Source organism: Puntigrus tetrazona, unplaced genomic scaffold (assembly GCF_018831695.1).
Source record: "Puntigrus tetrazona isolate hp1 unplaced genomic scaffold, ASM1883169v1 S000000849, whole genome shotgun sequence".
Taxonomy (NCBI): Eukaryota; Metazoa; Chordata; class Actinopteri; order Cypriniformes; family Cyprinidae; genus Puntigrus; species Puntigrus tetrazona.
Genome location: NW_025048449.1, coordinates 36,608 through 50,278, shown reverse-complemented (window position 1 = coordinate 50,278; position 13,671 = coordinate 36,608). Strand labels below are relative to the sequence as shown.

At 38.4% G+C, this 13,671-nt stretch overlaps 1 protein-coding gene across 1 annotated transcript; it reads right to left on the bottom strand.

Moving 5' to 3' along the window:
* Positions 1-349: 349 nt before the first annotated feature.
* LOC122335704 (CUGBP Elav-like family member 5) lies at positions 350-8,550 on the bottom strand. The gene is made up of 3 exons (XM_043233555.1): positions 8,426-8,550; positions 6,297-6,376; positions 350-655 (listed from the first exon to the last, which is right to left on the bottom strand). Exons 1-3 carry the CDS (start codon positions 8,529-8,531, stop codon positions 437-439), a joined length of 405 nt encoding a protein of 134 aa, XP_043089490.1. The 5' UTR covers positions 8,532-8,550; the 3' UTR covers positions 350-436.
* Between the last annotated feature and the right edge of the window lie 5,121 nt (positions 8,551-13,671).

Below are 13,671 nucleotides of genomic sequence, written 5' to 3'. Positions count from 1 at the left end.
TTGCCGACTCTAAAACTGAAGCTTAAACAAGAACGGCTAAAGTATTATAATGCAAGGTGCATGTATGAAAAAAAACTAGCCCTTTGACATTTACGTAACGGCCAAATAAAAGGCGTGCTTATTTTCATATTTGTATTCAAATATACTCCGAATAGTTCATATTTCACTCAAAACTCAAAACCGCAGGTTACAAAAGCGTCCTTTATAATCAAAACCAAATACTCAAAATGCAAATAAACCACACGCCAGATCAATTCGATTCATGTTACTTATCGTCCCGATGGGATCAAAGGGTTCAAATTTGCACGGGAACTCTTGGTTTTTCTGCCAAGTATTCATGGGTCGGGAATTGAAATTATGTTAATGCATTATTCAGCGGCGTAGTGAAAGCGAAAAACGGCTTCAGACAAGGACAGCGGTCGTTAATCTGAGGCCGTTAGACCCCGTACGGCGCAAAGGCACACAGTGTTTGATTCTTTAGAGACGTGTGCTCACCGCGTGCGTGTAAGTACTGTAGGTGCTGCTGTAGGTGCTGAACGGCAGGGCTAATGGTGGGTTGAAGATGCCAAACTGGCCCGACCATCTGTTGCATGCGGCGGATGGTCCTCTCTTTATCAGTGTCAGCGAACTTTACCACCAAACTCGACGAAGCCCCCTGCGAGAGACACATGGACAGTCGTACTGTTACACCGCAACACGCACACACACACACACACACATGAATGAAAAGCATTTTTCATTTTGCAGAAAATGTAATGCACCAAACACAGCCGATAATCTTTCCATGCAAGCAAGCCGTGATCTGATGCGAGGAACGGTAGGAAGTAACGTGGAGATTTGCAGTGAAGAACTTACATTTGGACACAGCGCGTTCCTCTTTACTTAAAAAGATGAGAAATACAGCCACAGTTGTACGCTGTGGCGCTTCGTGTGCTCGTGAACATTACTGTTAACTAAAACTAATACTACACTGAGAAAAAATATGAAGTGGAAGCATTTCTCACTCAAAAATGGTCCATAAACACTTTTTTAAGTTGAAAAATATCTTTTGTTTTCAAGATGTTGCAAAACGTACTGCTTTTTTGCTCTTCAATTTAGAAAATCGTTATAGTAAAGTATATTAGAAACACATTTGTTAACTGAAATAAATTAACTGTGAGAAACGACATAAATTCGAAATATTAGATGAATTGCTTTAACTAAAGAAACGCCGGACTAAATGAGTTTATGCTGAAGCACTAAAATTTAAATTAAAAATGAGAATTGACATTAAAGTAAATTAACCAAAATAGTAATATAAAAACATTACATAATAAAATTACTAAAAATGAATCTAAGTAAAAAAAAAAAAAAAAAAATATATATATATATATATATATATATATATATATATATATATATATATATATACATATACACAAATCTTCACATAAATCTTCACATAAAAGGTCTTGCATAACTATAACTTAAAAATACTATAACTTCCAAATGCACAATATTTTTAATTAAAATTATATAAACAAACTAAAAAATATGAAAAAAGCTATTGAGGAAATATGAATACATACTATATGTAATTTGTATTTAAATAATAACATTTGTCTCTTTTGCTCTCTTTTATTGCATACGCACGCAAGAGAGCAGAACACAGCCAATTGAAAAGGATGAAAATCATATAGGTGAACAAAAGGTAGAGTTGTTTTTGCAGTGAATAGCAAAACCTTCATCTCCAAATCACCTGGTATTTCTCCAACCCCACCATTTCTCTCTTTCTTTTGCGCCCCCTCTCGCGCTAATAAAAGCGCAGCGCAACATCTCACAATCGCACACGCGCGGACTCATTAAAAGGCTCTTGATGATTTACTGCACCACTTGACCTTTCGTGTGCTGGGCCTCTCTGACCCGCTAAACTGGCACTAGATCGATCGGCCCTAAAGGCCACGATATTCCCCTCATCTCAGAGCCTCTGAAGATCTGGAGCTCTGGGGATTCCATCAAAAGCCTACACAGTACTTCAATGCAGATTACGGTGAAAGTGAGCGTCGCACCGAGGGGCCGAGCACTTGAAGCGAGCGCTCTGAAGTACAGCATGCATGCGCATCCTACACGATAACGTACATAAAGCCGCGCCACTTTAGTCTGAATTAAAGTTGATTTTGAAGTAGCAAAAAATAAAAAAAAAAAAAATGCACGAACGTCAAATCTGTATTTTTATGTAAAGGTCTAAAAGCGAGGCCGCCGGGACGGAGTTTGAGATCTGACGCTAAATATCAATGTGACAAGCTGTAAAGTGATGCAGAAATACATTAATAAATTAAAATTGAGTACGGTGGAAAGTGTACCGCTCTGTAGGACTCAAACAAACTGTAAGGCTGAGCTGTTAATGAGGCCTTTGCTAACTCAACGGCGTGGCTCTGAATGTGTAATGAGGAACTATTAAAATGTCCCTGAAACTAAACGCTCTCTCGCTGGCTCCGCTCCAAAACCTAGTGAGCTGTCTACATAGTCAGCAGCCTTCATACGCGGCATGAAAACTAATACAGAACCAGTTTAGAACGCGCACACAATTGAACTGTTACCGGCTCGATAAGGACGATTTTCATGTATCAAGCCATCATTTTATTGATGAAATTATGAAATATTATTGCAATTTAAAATGACTATTTTCTATTTGAATGTATAATATAATGTAATTTATTAATGTGATGCGGAGCTGGATTTTCAGCATCATCGGTGTCACGTGACTCTTCAGAAATCATACGTGGATTTGCTGCTTGAGGACCGTTTGTGATTAATATTAGCAATATTAAAAGCCACCATACCGTTTTTTTCTTTGCGGTTCTTTGAAAAAACTGAATCAAAAATGAAAATTGACATTTAAATAAATTAACCAAAACAGTAATATAAAGAAAAAACACATAACAAAATGGCAAAAAAAAAAAATTCTGAATTAAAATTTTTTAAATATACAAATCTTCACATAGAGGTCTTAAACTAAAAACATAAAAAATAAACAAAAAACAATAATAATAATAATAATACAAGGAATGTAGCAAAACAATCTGTATGTAACTAAACAATAAACACAACAGAACAGCATTTATTTGAAATTCGAAACCTAATATTATAAATATTTTTATAGTCATTTTTGATCCATTTCATGCATCCTTGCTGAAAAAACATACAGGTAACATTTATTTGAGTTCAAATTGTGCTTAACTAGTTGCTTATTAACATGCATATTACTAGAATATTAGCCATTTATTAGTGCTAATTAAGCACACATTAATTCTATATCTATATCTAACTACCGCACTAATAATGAGCAGCAAATTATGATTTCTTTATTGACTAAAAAGCCTTAGTTAAGATTCAGTAAGTGTTCCCTATTCTGAAGTGTTTATATATCAAAAATATAAATTTCTTCAAAAAAACTAAAATAATAAATCAAATAAGCAGTCTCTGTGATTAATTTTTAATTCAAATATTGCATATAAAAAGAAAGAATGAGTAAAATGGAAGACTGAAACTAATAGCGCTGCTGCTCTGAGCAGTTGGTGATCACAATCTCCTCATTGATTTAATTCTCTTTTTTAAGACGCCAACCAACAGCCGTTGTCTTACCTAGAAATTTGGCAAAAAGGTCTAAATCCATAATGAAGGTGCGCCAGGCGGTGATATTACAAAGATATCCAATAGGTCAAAATAAATGAGAAGAAGCTTTGTAAAAACTATATACCGTAATCACAGGTGGGATTAGATTTCTCAAGTCATTTGCTCTGCAATTTTGTTCAGGAAAATGACAGACTTGTTTGATTCAGGCAGAATTGTCTGTAAAACACACGTTTACCTGACCTCCTCGGGGGAAACTAGTCTCATTCAGTCAAAAATGAAAATGTGCTGAAAATATACGGCCATCCAACAAGTAGATGAGTTTGTTTCTTCATCGGAATTCGAGAAATGCAGCATTACTTCGCTTACTCCTCCGCAGCGAATGGGTGCCGCCAGAACAAACCTCGCGATAATCCACAGCGCTCCGGTCAATCGATTAATGTCTCGTAAAATTAAACATTTCATTTGTTTTAACATTGAACAATCAGTTTGGTTAGTAATCCATAATAATGCTATTTCTGGTGAAAGAGATTCACATCCAAATCCACCAAAATAGTTGTTCACAGCTATATTGGACTGTTTTCCACATGTAATCTGAGCATACTCCTCTTTTTTTATGCACAGATCAAGCTTTTTTTTTACTGGAGAAAGCAATGTTATGGACAGAAGAGCCAAAAGCAATGTATTTCTTGCAAAAACACTTCACGAGATGTTCACTGATAGGCCGGAGTCCTCTTGAGAGGTTATCGTAAGCTGTCCGGGCTCTCTGGACGGCACCCATTCACTGCGGAGCATCCATCGGGCGAGCAAGCGCCAAAGCTCACGTGTCTTCAGATCGGTTCTGATGAAGAAATAAACCCATCCACACTTTCAGCAAATGTTCATTTCTGGTGAACCGTTCCTTTAAAATCTCGACTCATGCGTAGGCCATTGAACTCATTTCTCTCACTCATCCGTTCTGTCATCGGGTATGTAAATGCTTTTAATTATCGGTATGCAAAGTGTGTGCGAGGGTGAGATATGGCCTTGAACGTTCATTTGAGGATAATTACTCTCAGGTTGAGCTGATCTCCAAACACACATTTACAGTGGTTCATCGGAGGCATTTCTCTACCTGCATTTCGTCTCTGTGACAGTTAGACGCTGTCTGAGTGTTTTTTCCCTCGGTTTGATCATCCGTACTCCTCCCTCTCCTTCTCTTTCTCTCTACTTCTTGTCCTGCTCTCAGGGGATGGAGAAATACACCTCTTTATCTGTCCTTTCAATGTGTGGCAGAGGAATTATTCATCTGAAGCTCAGAGCGCGTGAGAGAGTGGTGGGAAAACATGCAGAAGAAGTGCGATAAAGAGAGTGAGAGCTGTAGAATGGAAGGAATAGCATACTAACATACTGCTGTGTGCTATATTGCAGTGTGCCGTATGCATACTGTGAAATTTACCCAGATGGCACTTGGCGATCTGAAAGCTGATTTTGACAGAGGGGCTGTGGAATTCTGCAAAATAGACTTAAGTTCGCCAGAAATGTGAGAGAGTTCTGTCTTTATTCATCCAACCTCACAACACGTGTGACTTAAAAGATGAGCTATAATAGCGGATCTTTTGCATGCAATTAGACCCCAACTGTGACTAAAGTGCTTGAAAAATCATATGATGACGTCTTAAAAGTCGCTATAATCCAAGTTTATGGAAATCATACAATAGGCCTGCTGTTTGTGAGAAACAGGCTAAAACTACTACTTTTCTGACGAAAAATAATAAATAAAGAGTTTAAAGGCAAATTAAATGTGTTTAAGATGCCATTTAGGCATAAAATACAGGCATAAAAAGAGTACCAAGAATGTTGTTAATAAATGTTGTTAATAAATTTAAATATAAAAATGATTATGCAGTTGAACTAATTAACATCATCGCCTTTGTGCAAGTTAAGTGATAATTTAATTTAGCACTTTTGAAGATAAGATTTAAGATTTACATTTAAAGTTGAAATAAAAACACTGTAAGATGGTTTGAGTTGTTTATATTCATATACATATACATATATAATTGTATTTTATTTAACTGTAATATAATATATTAAAAGGTATAGCATAACTAACTTCTATGGTAACTATTAAAATTAATATTATGCAAATATATATATATATATATATATATATATATATATATATATATATATATATACCTTTTAATATATTATATTACAGTTAAATTATATATATATATATATATATATATATATATATAAAATTGTATTTTATTTAACTGTAATATAATATATTAAAAGGTACAGCATAACTAACTTCTGGGTTAACTATTAAAATTAATATTATGTAAATGAATGCTTACATGCTTGAGGTAAGCTAGTACTCCATTCAGAAGAGAAGGTAAAAGAGAGACTGACAGCAGCTCATTTGCACTTATATTGGCACTGAAGCTGTTTGAGCTCAACACATGACAGCAGCTCTGCCTTCTACATCAAGAGCATGACGTGTGCGCCCGCTGCTACACGGACACGTGTGCGCTCACAAATGATATTCTGTCCATTAACTTGTTCAGCATTTTAGGGCAAAATGCATACGAAGGTACAAGCGAAAAGTGAACATCAAAGGTCATTCACCTTGCAAATGAATGTTTTAAAGTACTTAAAAAAAAGCTGCACGTATAATAGTGTGCGGTTGTACTCACAGGCATGGTCTGACTCCCGTGCAGCCCGCTGATGGCAGACTGAGCCTCGGTGTGTGTCGAAAACTTTACAAAGGCACAACCTGCAAAACACACACAGAGCAGAGAAATAATGAGGAAGACCGGCGGAGGTTATCAGCAGCGGAGTGTGTGCGTCTCTGGTGAATGCAACACTGGAGATGAGAGAGAAGAAGTGCACATGCACACAAACAAAACACTCATTCCACTTTCTTACAGCGCTCTTATTATCCATACATGCACTGTGTATTATTTATTTTACAAGGGAGTGTTTCTAAACCCACAAAGCCTACTCCGCTGTATTTGATATTTGCACGTTTCTAAGGCTAACGATATCAAAATTTTGCTGAAAAACGTATCTAATCAGTGCCTTCTGTTGTCTAATTGTTCATTTAGTCTTTTTTTATTAGCAAGTAAAAGGTTTTTTAGCGTAATAAAGAAATGTCCGCCTACGGCTCATGTAGTCAAATCTTTTCAGATTTTTATAACGTAAAAAGATGAAGCGACTGAAATTGACTTGATTTTCAATACATTACTCAAATATTATCATTAGGCTTTTGATGAACGTTTATGTGCTCACATACAGTACGTCATCACTGTAACGTATTGCATCATATGCTTTGATCATAAACCTAAATATTTAAATATCACCTTACTAAGACATATTATTGGAGATACATGGTGACTGTTGTTCGTGTCATTTTTTGCAAGCATCTGCTACACTCTTATATCACTGATTTACATCAAGTATCAGAACTTCATCATTTCTTGTTTATAGAAATATCAGCATCTGCATATTTTTGCCCTCTTTGAGCCTCTTAATAAAATTAATTGCATATGAAATATGTGAGCCTGGAGCACAAAACCGTCTTAATTTGTAGCAATAGCCAACCGTACGTATGGGTCAGAATTATCTTTCTTTTATGCCAAAGATCATAAGGATATTAAATAAAGACCACGTTCCATGAAGACATGTACATTTCCCACAGCAAATATATCAAAACTTTGCTCAAAACTTCATTTGGACAACTTTAAAGGTAATTTTTGCGATTTGCTTTGCACCTTCAGATTCCAGATCTCAGGCAAATACGATCCTATCCTAACAAACCGCACATCGATCCCAAAGCTTATTTAAAACTTTCAGATTATGCATTAATCTCGGTCCCACTTTATATTAAGTTGCCTGAACTACTAAATTAATAATTTGGTACAATGCGCCTATTGTGTGCATACAGGTTTTTAAATTGCGCTTATATTTGTAGTTACATCTGTAATTAATTCCTGTTAATTTATACATTAACCCACCCTTACTTACCCAAACCGTTCCCTAAACCCATATACATTGTACTTATTTATAGATGCAAGTGCATAGTAGTTAAAGCCACCTAATATACAGCGTAACCTAAATTTCATTTTTATAAAAATGACGCTTATGACTGCTTTTTGTGCTCAAGGGTGACATATAACGTGCAACAAAAGCTAATATATTTATATATATATATATATATATATATATATATATATATATATATATATATATATATATATATATATATATATATATATATATATATATTAGACTATTATTTTCCACGTCAGGTTTAAATCCTAACCGCCAGCGTATCTGTGAAGCGAAAGATCACGTGATCGACCGGCGCCGCTTTCGCGTCGAGTTCAAAACGTCGTTTCTCTCCTCACACCTGTCAAACAAGATTGACCTCCTGACACATCCCCTCGCCTCCCTTAATGGACACAGCGATCACAGTCTGTGTAAATAATTCCTGCCCAGACCGAGCCGGGATCTGTCAGGCGATATCGGCACCCGTCGCCCTCCAGAACGGATTCTGCCACGTTAGCCGCTGCTCGAACAGTGAAATTGAATGTGTAAATGAAAGCGCTCCTGCCCAAGGTTGAACGCTGCTTTTCCGTTTGTTTGTTTGTTTGTTTTGACTTTGTCTTTTTCTGTAGAAGGTCACTATTCTTTTTTTTTTTTTTTGATCAGCTCAGAATATAAAACGCACCTCAGACTTTAGCCTGAAAGACACGCGGCTGTCTGTCGCTCATAAAACTGCTGCGAATGCTGAAGAGAGATGAAAGGGGGAACTAAAACTCACCTTTACTGTTTCCATCAGGGCCTCGTAATACGGTGCACTCTTCAATCACTCCGTAGGGCTCAAACAGACGGTACACGTCCTCTTCTGTCTGCTGCTTATTCAACATGCCCACAAACAGCTTCCTGTCCTCTGAAACACAAGCGCGCAAACAGAATATAAACTTTTGCTGTACTGCATCTGCACACGCAAAATGGCAAGAGGACAGAAAGTCTGAGAAAATTACAAACATTTAGTCCCCGGAAACTTATGCTTGCAGACTGAATCTCAGCCCTAGATAGTCAAAAATAATAACCAACGGTCTCTGTCGGCAAATATACCACACGATAAGTGGTTTCCAAGTCACAAACGAATGACGCTGATGAACAAATGACTCTTTTGAACTGAGTCTTTAAAATGAATCAATCAAAAAGACTCAAAAATTAACTGTTCGAATCACTGCAATGAACGATTCATTAAATGATGACAAAATCAAAATGTATAATATTATAATACTATAATAGTACAATATTAGTGATTAAATGTGATTAATTGCATCCAAAATAAAAGCTTTTGTTTACATACTATATGTATATATACTGTTTATTATGTACATATAAATACACACACAGTATATATATATATATATATATATATATATATATATATATATATATATATATATATACACAACACACATATATTATGCTCTTATTTTAGATGCAGTTAATTGTGATAAAAAAATTTGACTGCATTAGTTTGAACAAATACATAAAAATAAATAACAAAAAATATGTAAACACATTCACAAAAAATAGTCATGAATAAAGATAAATAATGCAAATATTACTGCACAAATGCAAATATTAAAACGAATATGCAAATATATTTATATATTTATATATAATATGCAAATATATATATATATATATATATTGTTTAAAAATGCATAAAATAAACTTTACTATAGTATAGTATACTATACTATATTACATACAAACTAAACATATTTCTGAAATATGTTTAGTTTGTACATAACACACTGTTTGTGTGTGTGACAGCCTCAGCGTAGTGTCCAGACCTGACGCTGCAGCAGACTTTATCATCTTTATGAGTCCAGGTCCGGTCTCTCCCCATCAGCACTGAGCTATATACAGCAACACACTAACGGCCAGAGACACAGACGGAGAGCCGCGTCTATATAAAGCATCAGTAAAACGCCATCAAGAGCTATGCAAGGCCAAAACCTGGACACACACACACACTTTACGGCCCTGATGGAAACAGTAAGGCTACACATCCTTCACTAAGCTCTCCTCTGGGATGTGTTACAGCTGTGAAGATTTCACTTTAGCCGCAGAAAACACTCACATGTATCCCAGCACTGTTACACCTTGTCCCAGAATAAAATGCATGCAAGTATATTTGCTAAATATATTTTGGAAAGTTTTTAATGTTGTTTTAGGATCCTTGAGATATTGACCTCACCCGTATGTAGAAACGTCAGAAACTGTCCTGTCCAGTTCCTAAAAATACAATTATATGCTTTATTATTAAGATTTGTACTCACGGATATTACTCTAGTAGTTGGACAGGGCTGACCCAATGCTTTTGGCAATAGCGTATATCGTATGATGCAAAGGTGTGCAGGAGTCATACGTATCAAAAATATCATAATGAGCCCGATTTTTAAGAAAGTGAAGCTCTCAGATACTCTTTGGTCGGTGGATCTCCATCAGATCGTGAACTCTTGTCCACATGATGTCCTGGCTGTGTAGCATCCCAATTGACATCAGTGCTTTTTCTGTGTTCTGTAAACTGTAGTGTGTACGTGCCCTGAGTTTGAGTCTGCTTGTTGATGCGCTGCTTGAGTTACAGATACAGAAATAAACACACACCAGCACAGCATGTATAAAACAACAGACTCTCGGCACCGAAACGCTCATACATACAAACATCTCACAGCGACACACACGCTCTTACCATCCACACACGCATTCCCACTGCTGTTTACCCTTGAATCCAAGTTGCATCATCTGGGCGTGTGTGTGTGTGTGTGTGTGTGTGTGCGTGTGTGTTCAATGCTTTGGAGGCAGTAAGTCTTTGAGATCTCTCTCTCTCTCTCTCTCTCTCTCTCTCTCTCTCAGTCTTTCTTCGCTGCTGGTTGCAGACTATTGCAGTTGAGTTGCAGTGCTGTGGATCTGTGACCTGTAGCCTTTAATGAGAAAGCCCCCTTCTATCTCTCTCACACACACACACACACACACACGCACACACACACACACACTGCCCATACACTGAGATTCTGCTGGGTTTACTTGTGCTGTTGCTCTCTAGAAACGGACTCGTAGGAAAGAGGAATCACAAGTAAAATCTCTTTGTTATTTCAGTTGTGGCTTCTGAATGGAGAACAAATGGACATGTTTGTAAGTCTTAAGTTTTTCAGATGTTTCTCCTGAGAAAAAACAAACAGTAATCTCATATCTCTACATTTTCTGAGAAAAATTTCAACAGTGTCTCATATACCACAGTTCTTTTAAAAGAGTTTTAGTCTATACATATATATTGGTTTAGGTTTTAGTATATATATATATATATATATATATATATATATATATATATATATAATTTTTAATAATGTAATTACTTGTACTAAAACTAGTTCATTTGTTTTAGGTTTTTTTTGTACCTAATATTACCTTATTTTAGCTCCATTTAAAAGTCTGTAACATTTTTTTTTTTATTTTATTTGTATTTTTTTATTTATTTAGTTATATATATATATATATATATATATATATATATATATATATATATATATATATATATATTAGTATTATTATTTTTTTAATAATGTAATTACTTTTACTAAAAATAATTAATTTGATTTTATGTTTTTTTTTTACCTAATATTACCAATTAAACGACCAAAAACATTTTTCAACAATAATAAACGCAGCCTCATATCTGTCAAAATACCCAAGTCTGAAATTATTTTGAGATTTTAATATGAACTCAAAGATTTCTCATCTGGCCCACATTTATAGCTTTACATTTCACAGTTCTATATTCTATCATACCTGTGAAATCAGTTTTATTCCTGTCTGTATCCTGAAGGGGTTGTTCACATAGCACTTACCTGATTTTACGCAACATTTTGTTTCTAAACACATGGTGAATAGACATTTATGCATGCATATTTGTATGCATTTATTGTCTGGGTGTTGCCAGCATTTTCAGATTTATGGAACGATAACGCTGCAATGATAACATGTCAGCAAAATTCACACGCAGTTCTTTTGTTTTTAATAAATCAGAGGTAAAGCGATAGCCAGGTAAAATTCAGAAAAATAAAAATGCAATATTTTCAAGTTGAAACGACTATATTGAATTCATTCAAATGAAGTGAAAGCAGCTAAAGCTCCTAAACACTTAAAACTAACTGAGACTCCCGTCCGTCTAGATGAAACGCTCAAACAAAGCGCCACGGTCCCAGTGTATTGGGAAATCAACCTTACTTAAAAGTTGTCTCTGCATATTAAGCTGGGACAGAAGAAAGTATTTTAACATCAGCATCTCGAGAGCAACCTGTGAGCAATAAAACGCTCCTCTGGGAACTGTCACTTTGATTGACAGACACACTCAATTGCTGATGATGCAGATAAATGACCTTATCCGTCAATAAACGCGTGTCACCAAGCCAGCAGAGGGAGCTTTTACCCCTGGGTGATCTGCGATCACTTCCTCTGCTGCTACTTCCTGTTCCAGGACTATAAAAACTGTAGCAAGCCACTCACCTGCAGGTTGCATTGTTTCGCCTGTTCTATTGTTGGTTCTCGAGTTTTCCTTAGTCTTTGTTTTCCTGGTTTTGACCCTGTCTGTTTACTGTTTCTCTGATCGTTTGCCGCCTGACCTGACCTCCGCCTGTCTCTGGATTTTGTTATTGCCTCGCCTCCTATATATCTGTTAGCCCTGTTCGACGCCTGCCTGTTATGACCATGCCTTCGTTTAATAAAAGCCTGCACATGGATCCGCACGCCTCAGACCGTTCCTTCGTGACAGAATGCAACCTCACACCAGGATCCAGCGGCTTTTCACCGAACCATGGCCAGGTATGCACCTTGCAATGTCTTTGCTAACCCTCAAGCAGGGCACCCGATCACTTGAGGATTATACTCAGGAATTTCTGGACCTGGCTTACTTCTCTGATTTACGGACTGTTTGCTAATTGAATTTTTCACGAGGGAATAAATCAGCCACTCAAAACACAACTTGTTCAAGAGGGTCCACGTGAATCACTTGCACACTTTATTGAGTTTGGTTTAGTGACTGTGGGGTCAGCTCTCACGTTGGGTATTATGGAGGAAGAAGACACTGCATTTATTCCCAAGATGGCTGCCTTCCCCGAGCCGCTGCCCAAGATGGCCGCCTTCCCGAGCCGCTGCCCAAGATGGCGCCTTCCCGAGCCGCTGCCCAAGATGGCCGCCTTCCCGAGCCGCTGCCCAAGATGGCGCCTTCCCGAAGCCGCTGCCCAAGATGGCGCCTTCCCGAGCCGCTGCCCAAGATGGCCGCCTTCCCGAGCCGCTGCCCAAGATGGCGCCTTCCCGAGCCGCTGCCCAAGATGGCCGCCGCCTGCCCAGAGCCGCTTCCCAAGATGGTCGCCGCCTGCCCAGAGCCGCTTCCCAAGATGGTCGCCGCCTGCCCAGAGCCGCTTCCCAAGATGGTCGCCGCCTGCCCAGAGCCGCTTCCCAAGATGGTCGCCGCCTGCCCAGAGCCGCTTCCCAAGATGGTCGTCGCCGCCTGCCCAGAGCCGCTTCCCAAGATGGTCGCCGCCTGCCCAGAGCCGCTTCCCAAGATGGTCGCCGCCTGCCCAGAGCCGCTTCCCAAGATGGTCGCCGCCTGCCCAGAGCCGCTTCCCAAGATGGCTGCCGCCTGCCCAGAGCCGCTTCCCAAGATGGCTGCCGCCTGCCCAGAGCCGCTTCCCAAGATGGCTGCCGCCTGCCCAGAGCCGCTTCCCAAGATGGCTGCCGCCTGCCCAGAGCCGCTTCCCAAGATGGCTGCCGCCTGCCCAGAGCCGCTTCCCAAGATGGCTGCCGCCTGCCCAGAGCCGCTTCCCAAGATGGCTGCCGCCTGCCCAGAGCCGCTTCCCAAGATGGCTGCCGCCTGCCCAGAGCCGCTTCCCAAGATGGCTGCCGCCTGCCCAGAGCCGCTTCCCAAGATGGCTGCCGCCTGCCCAGAGCCGCTTCCCAAGATGGCTGCCGCCTGCCCAG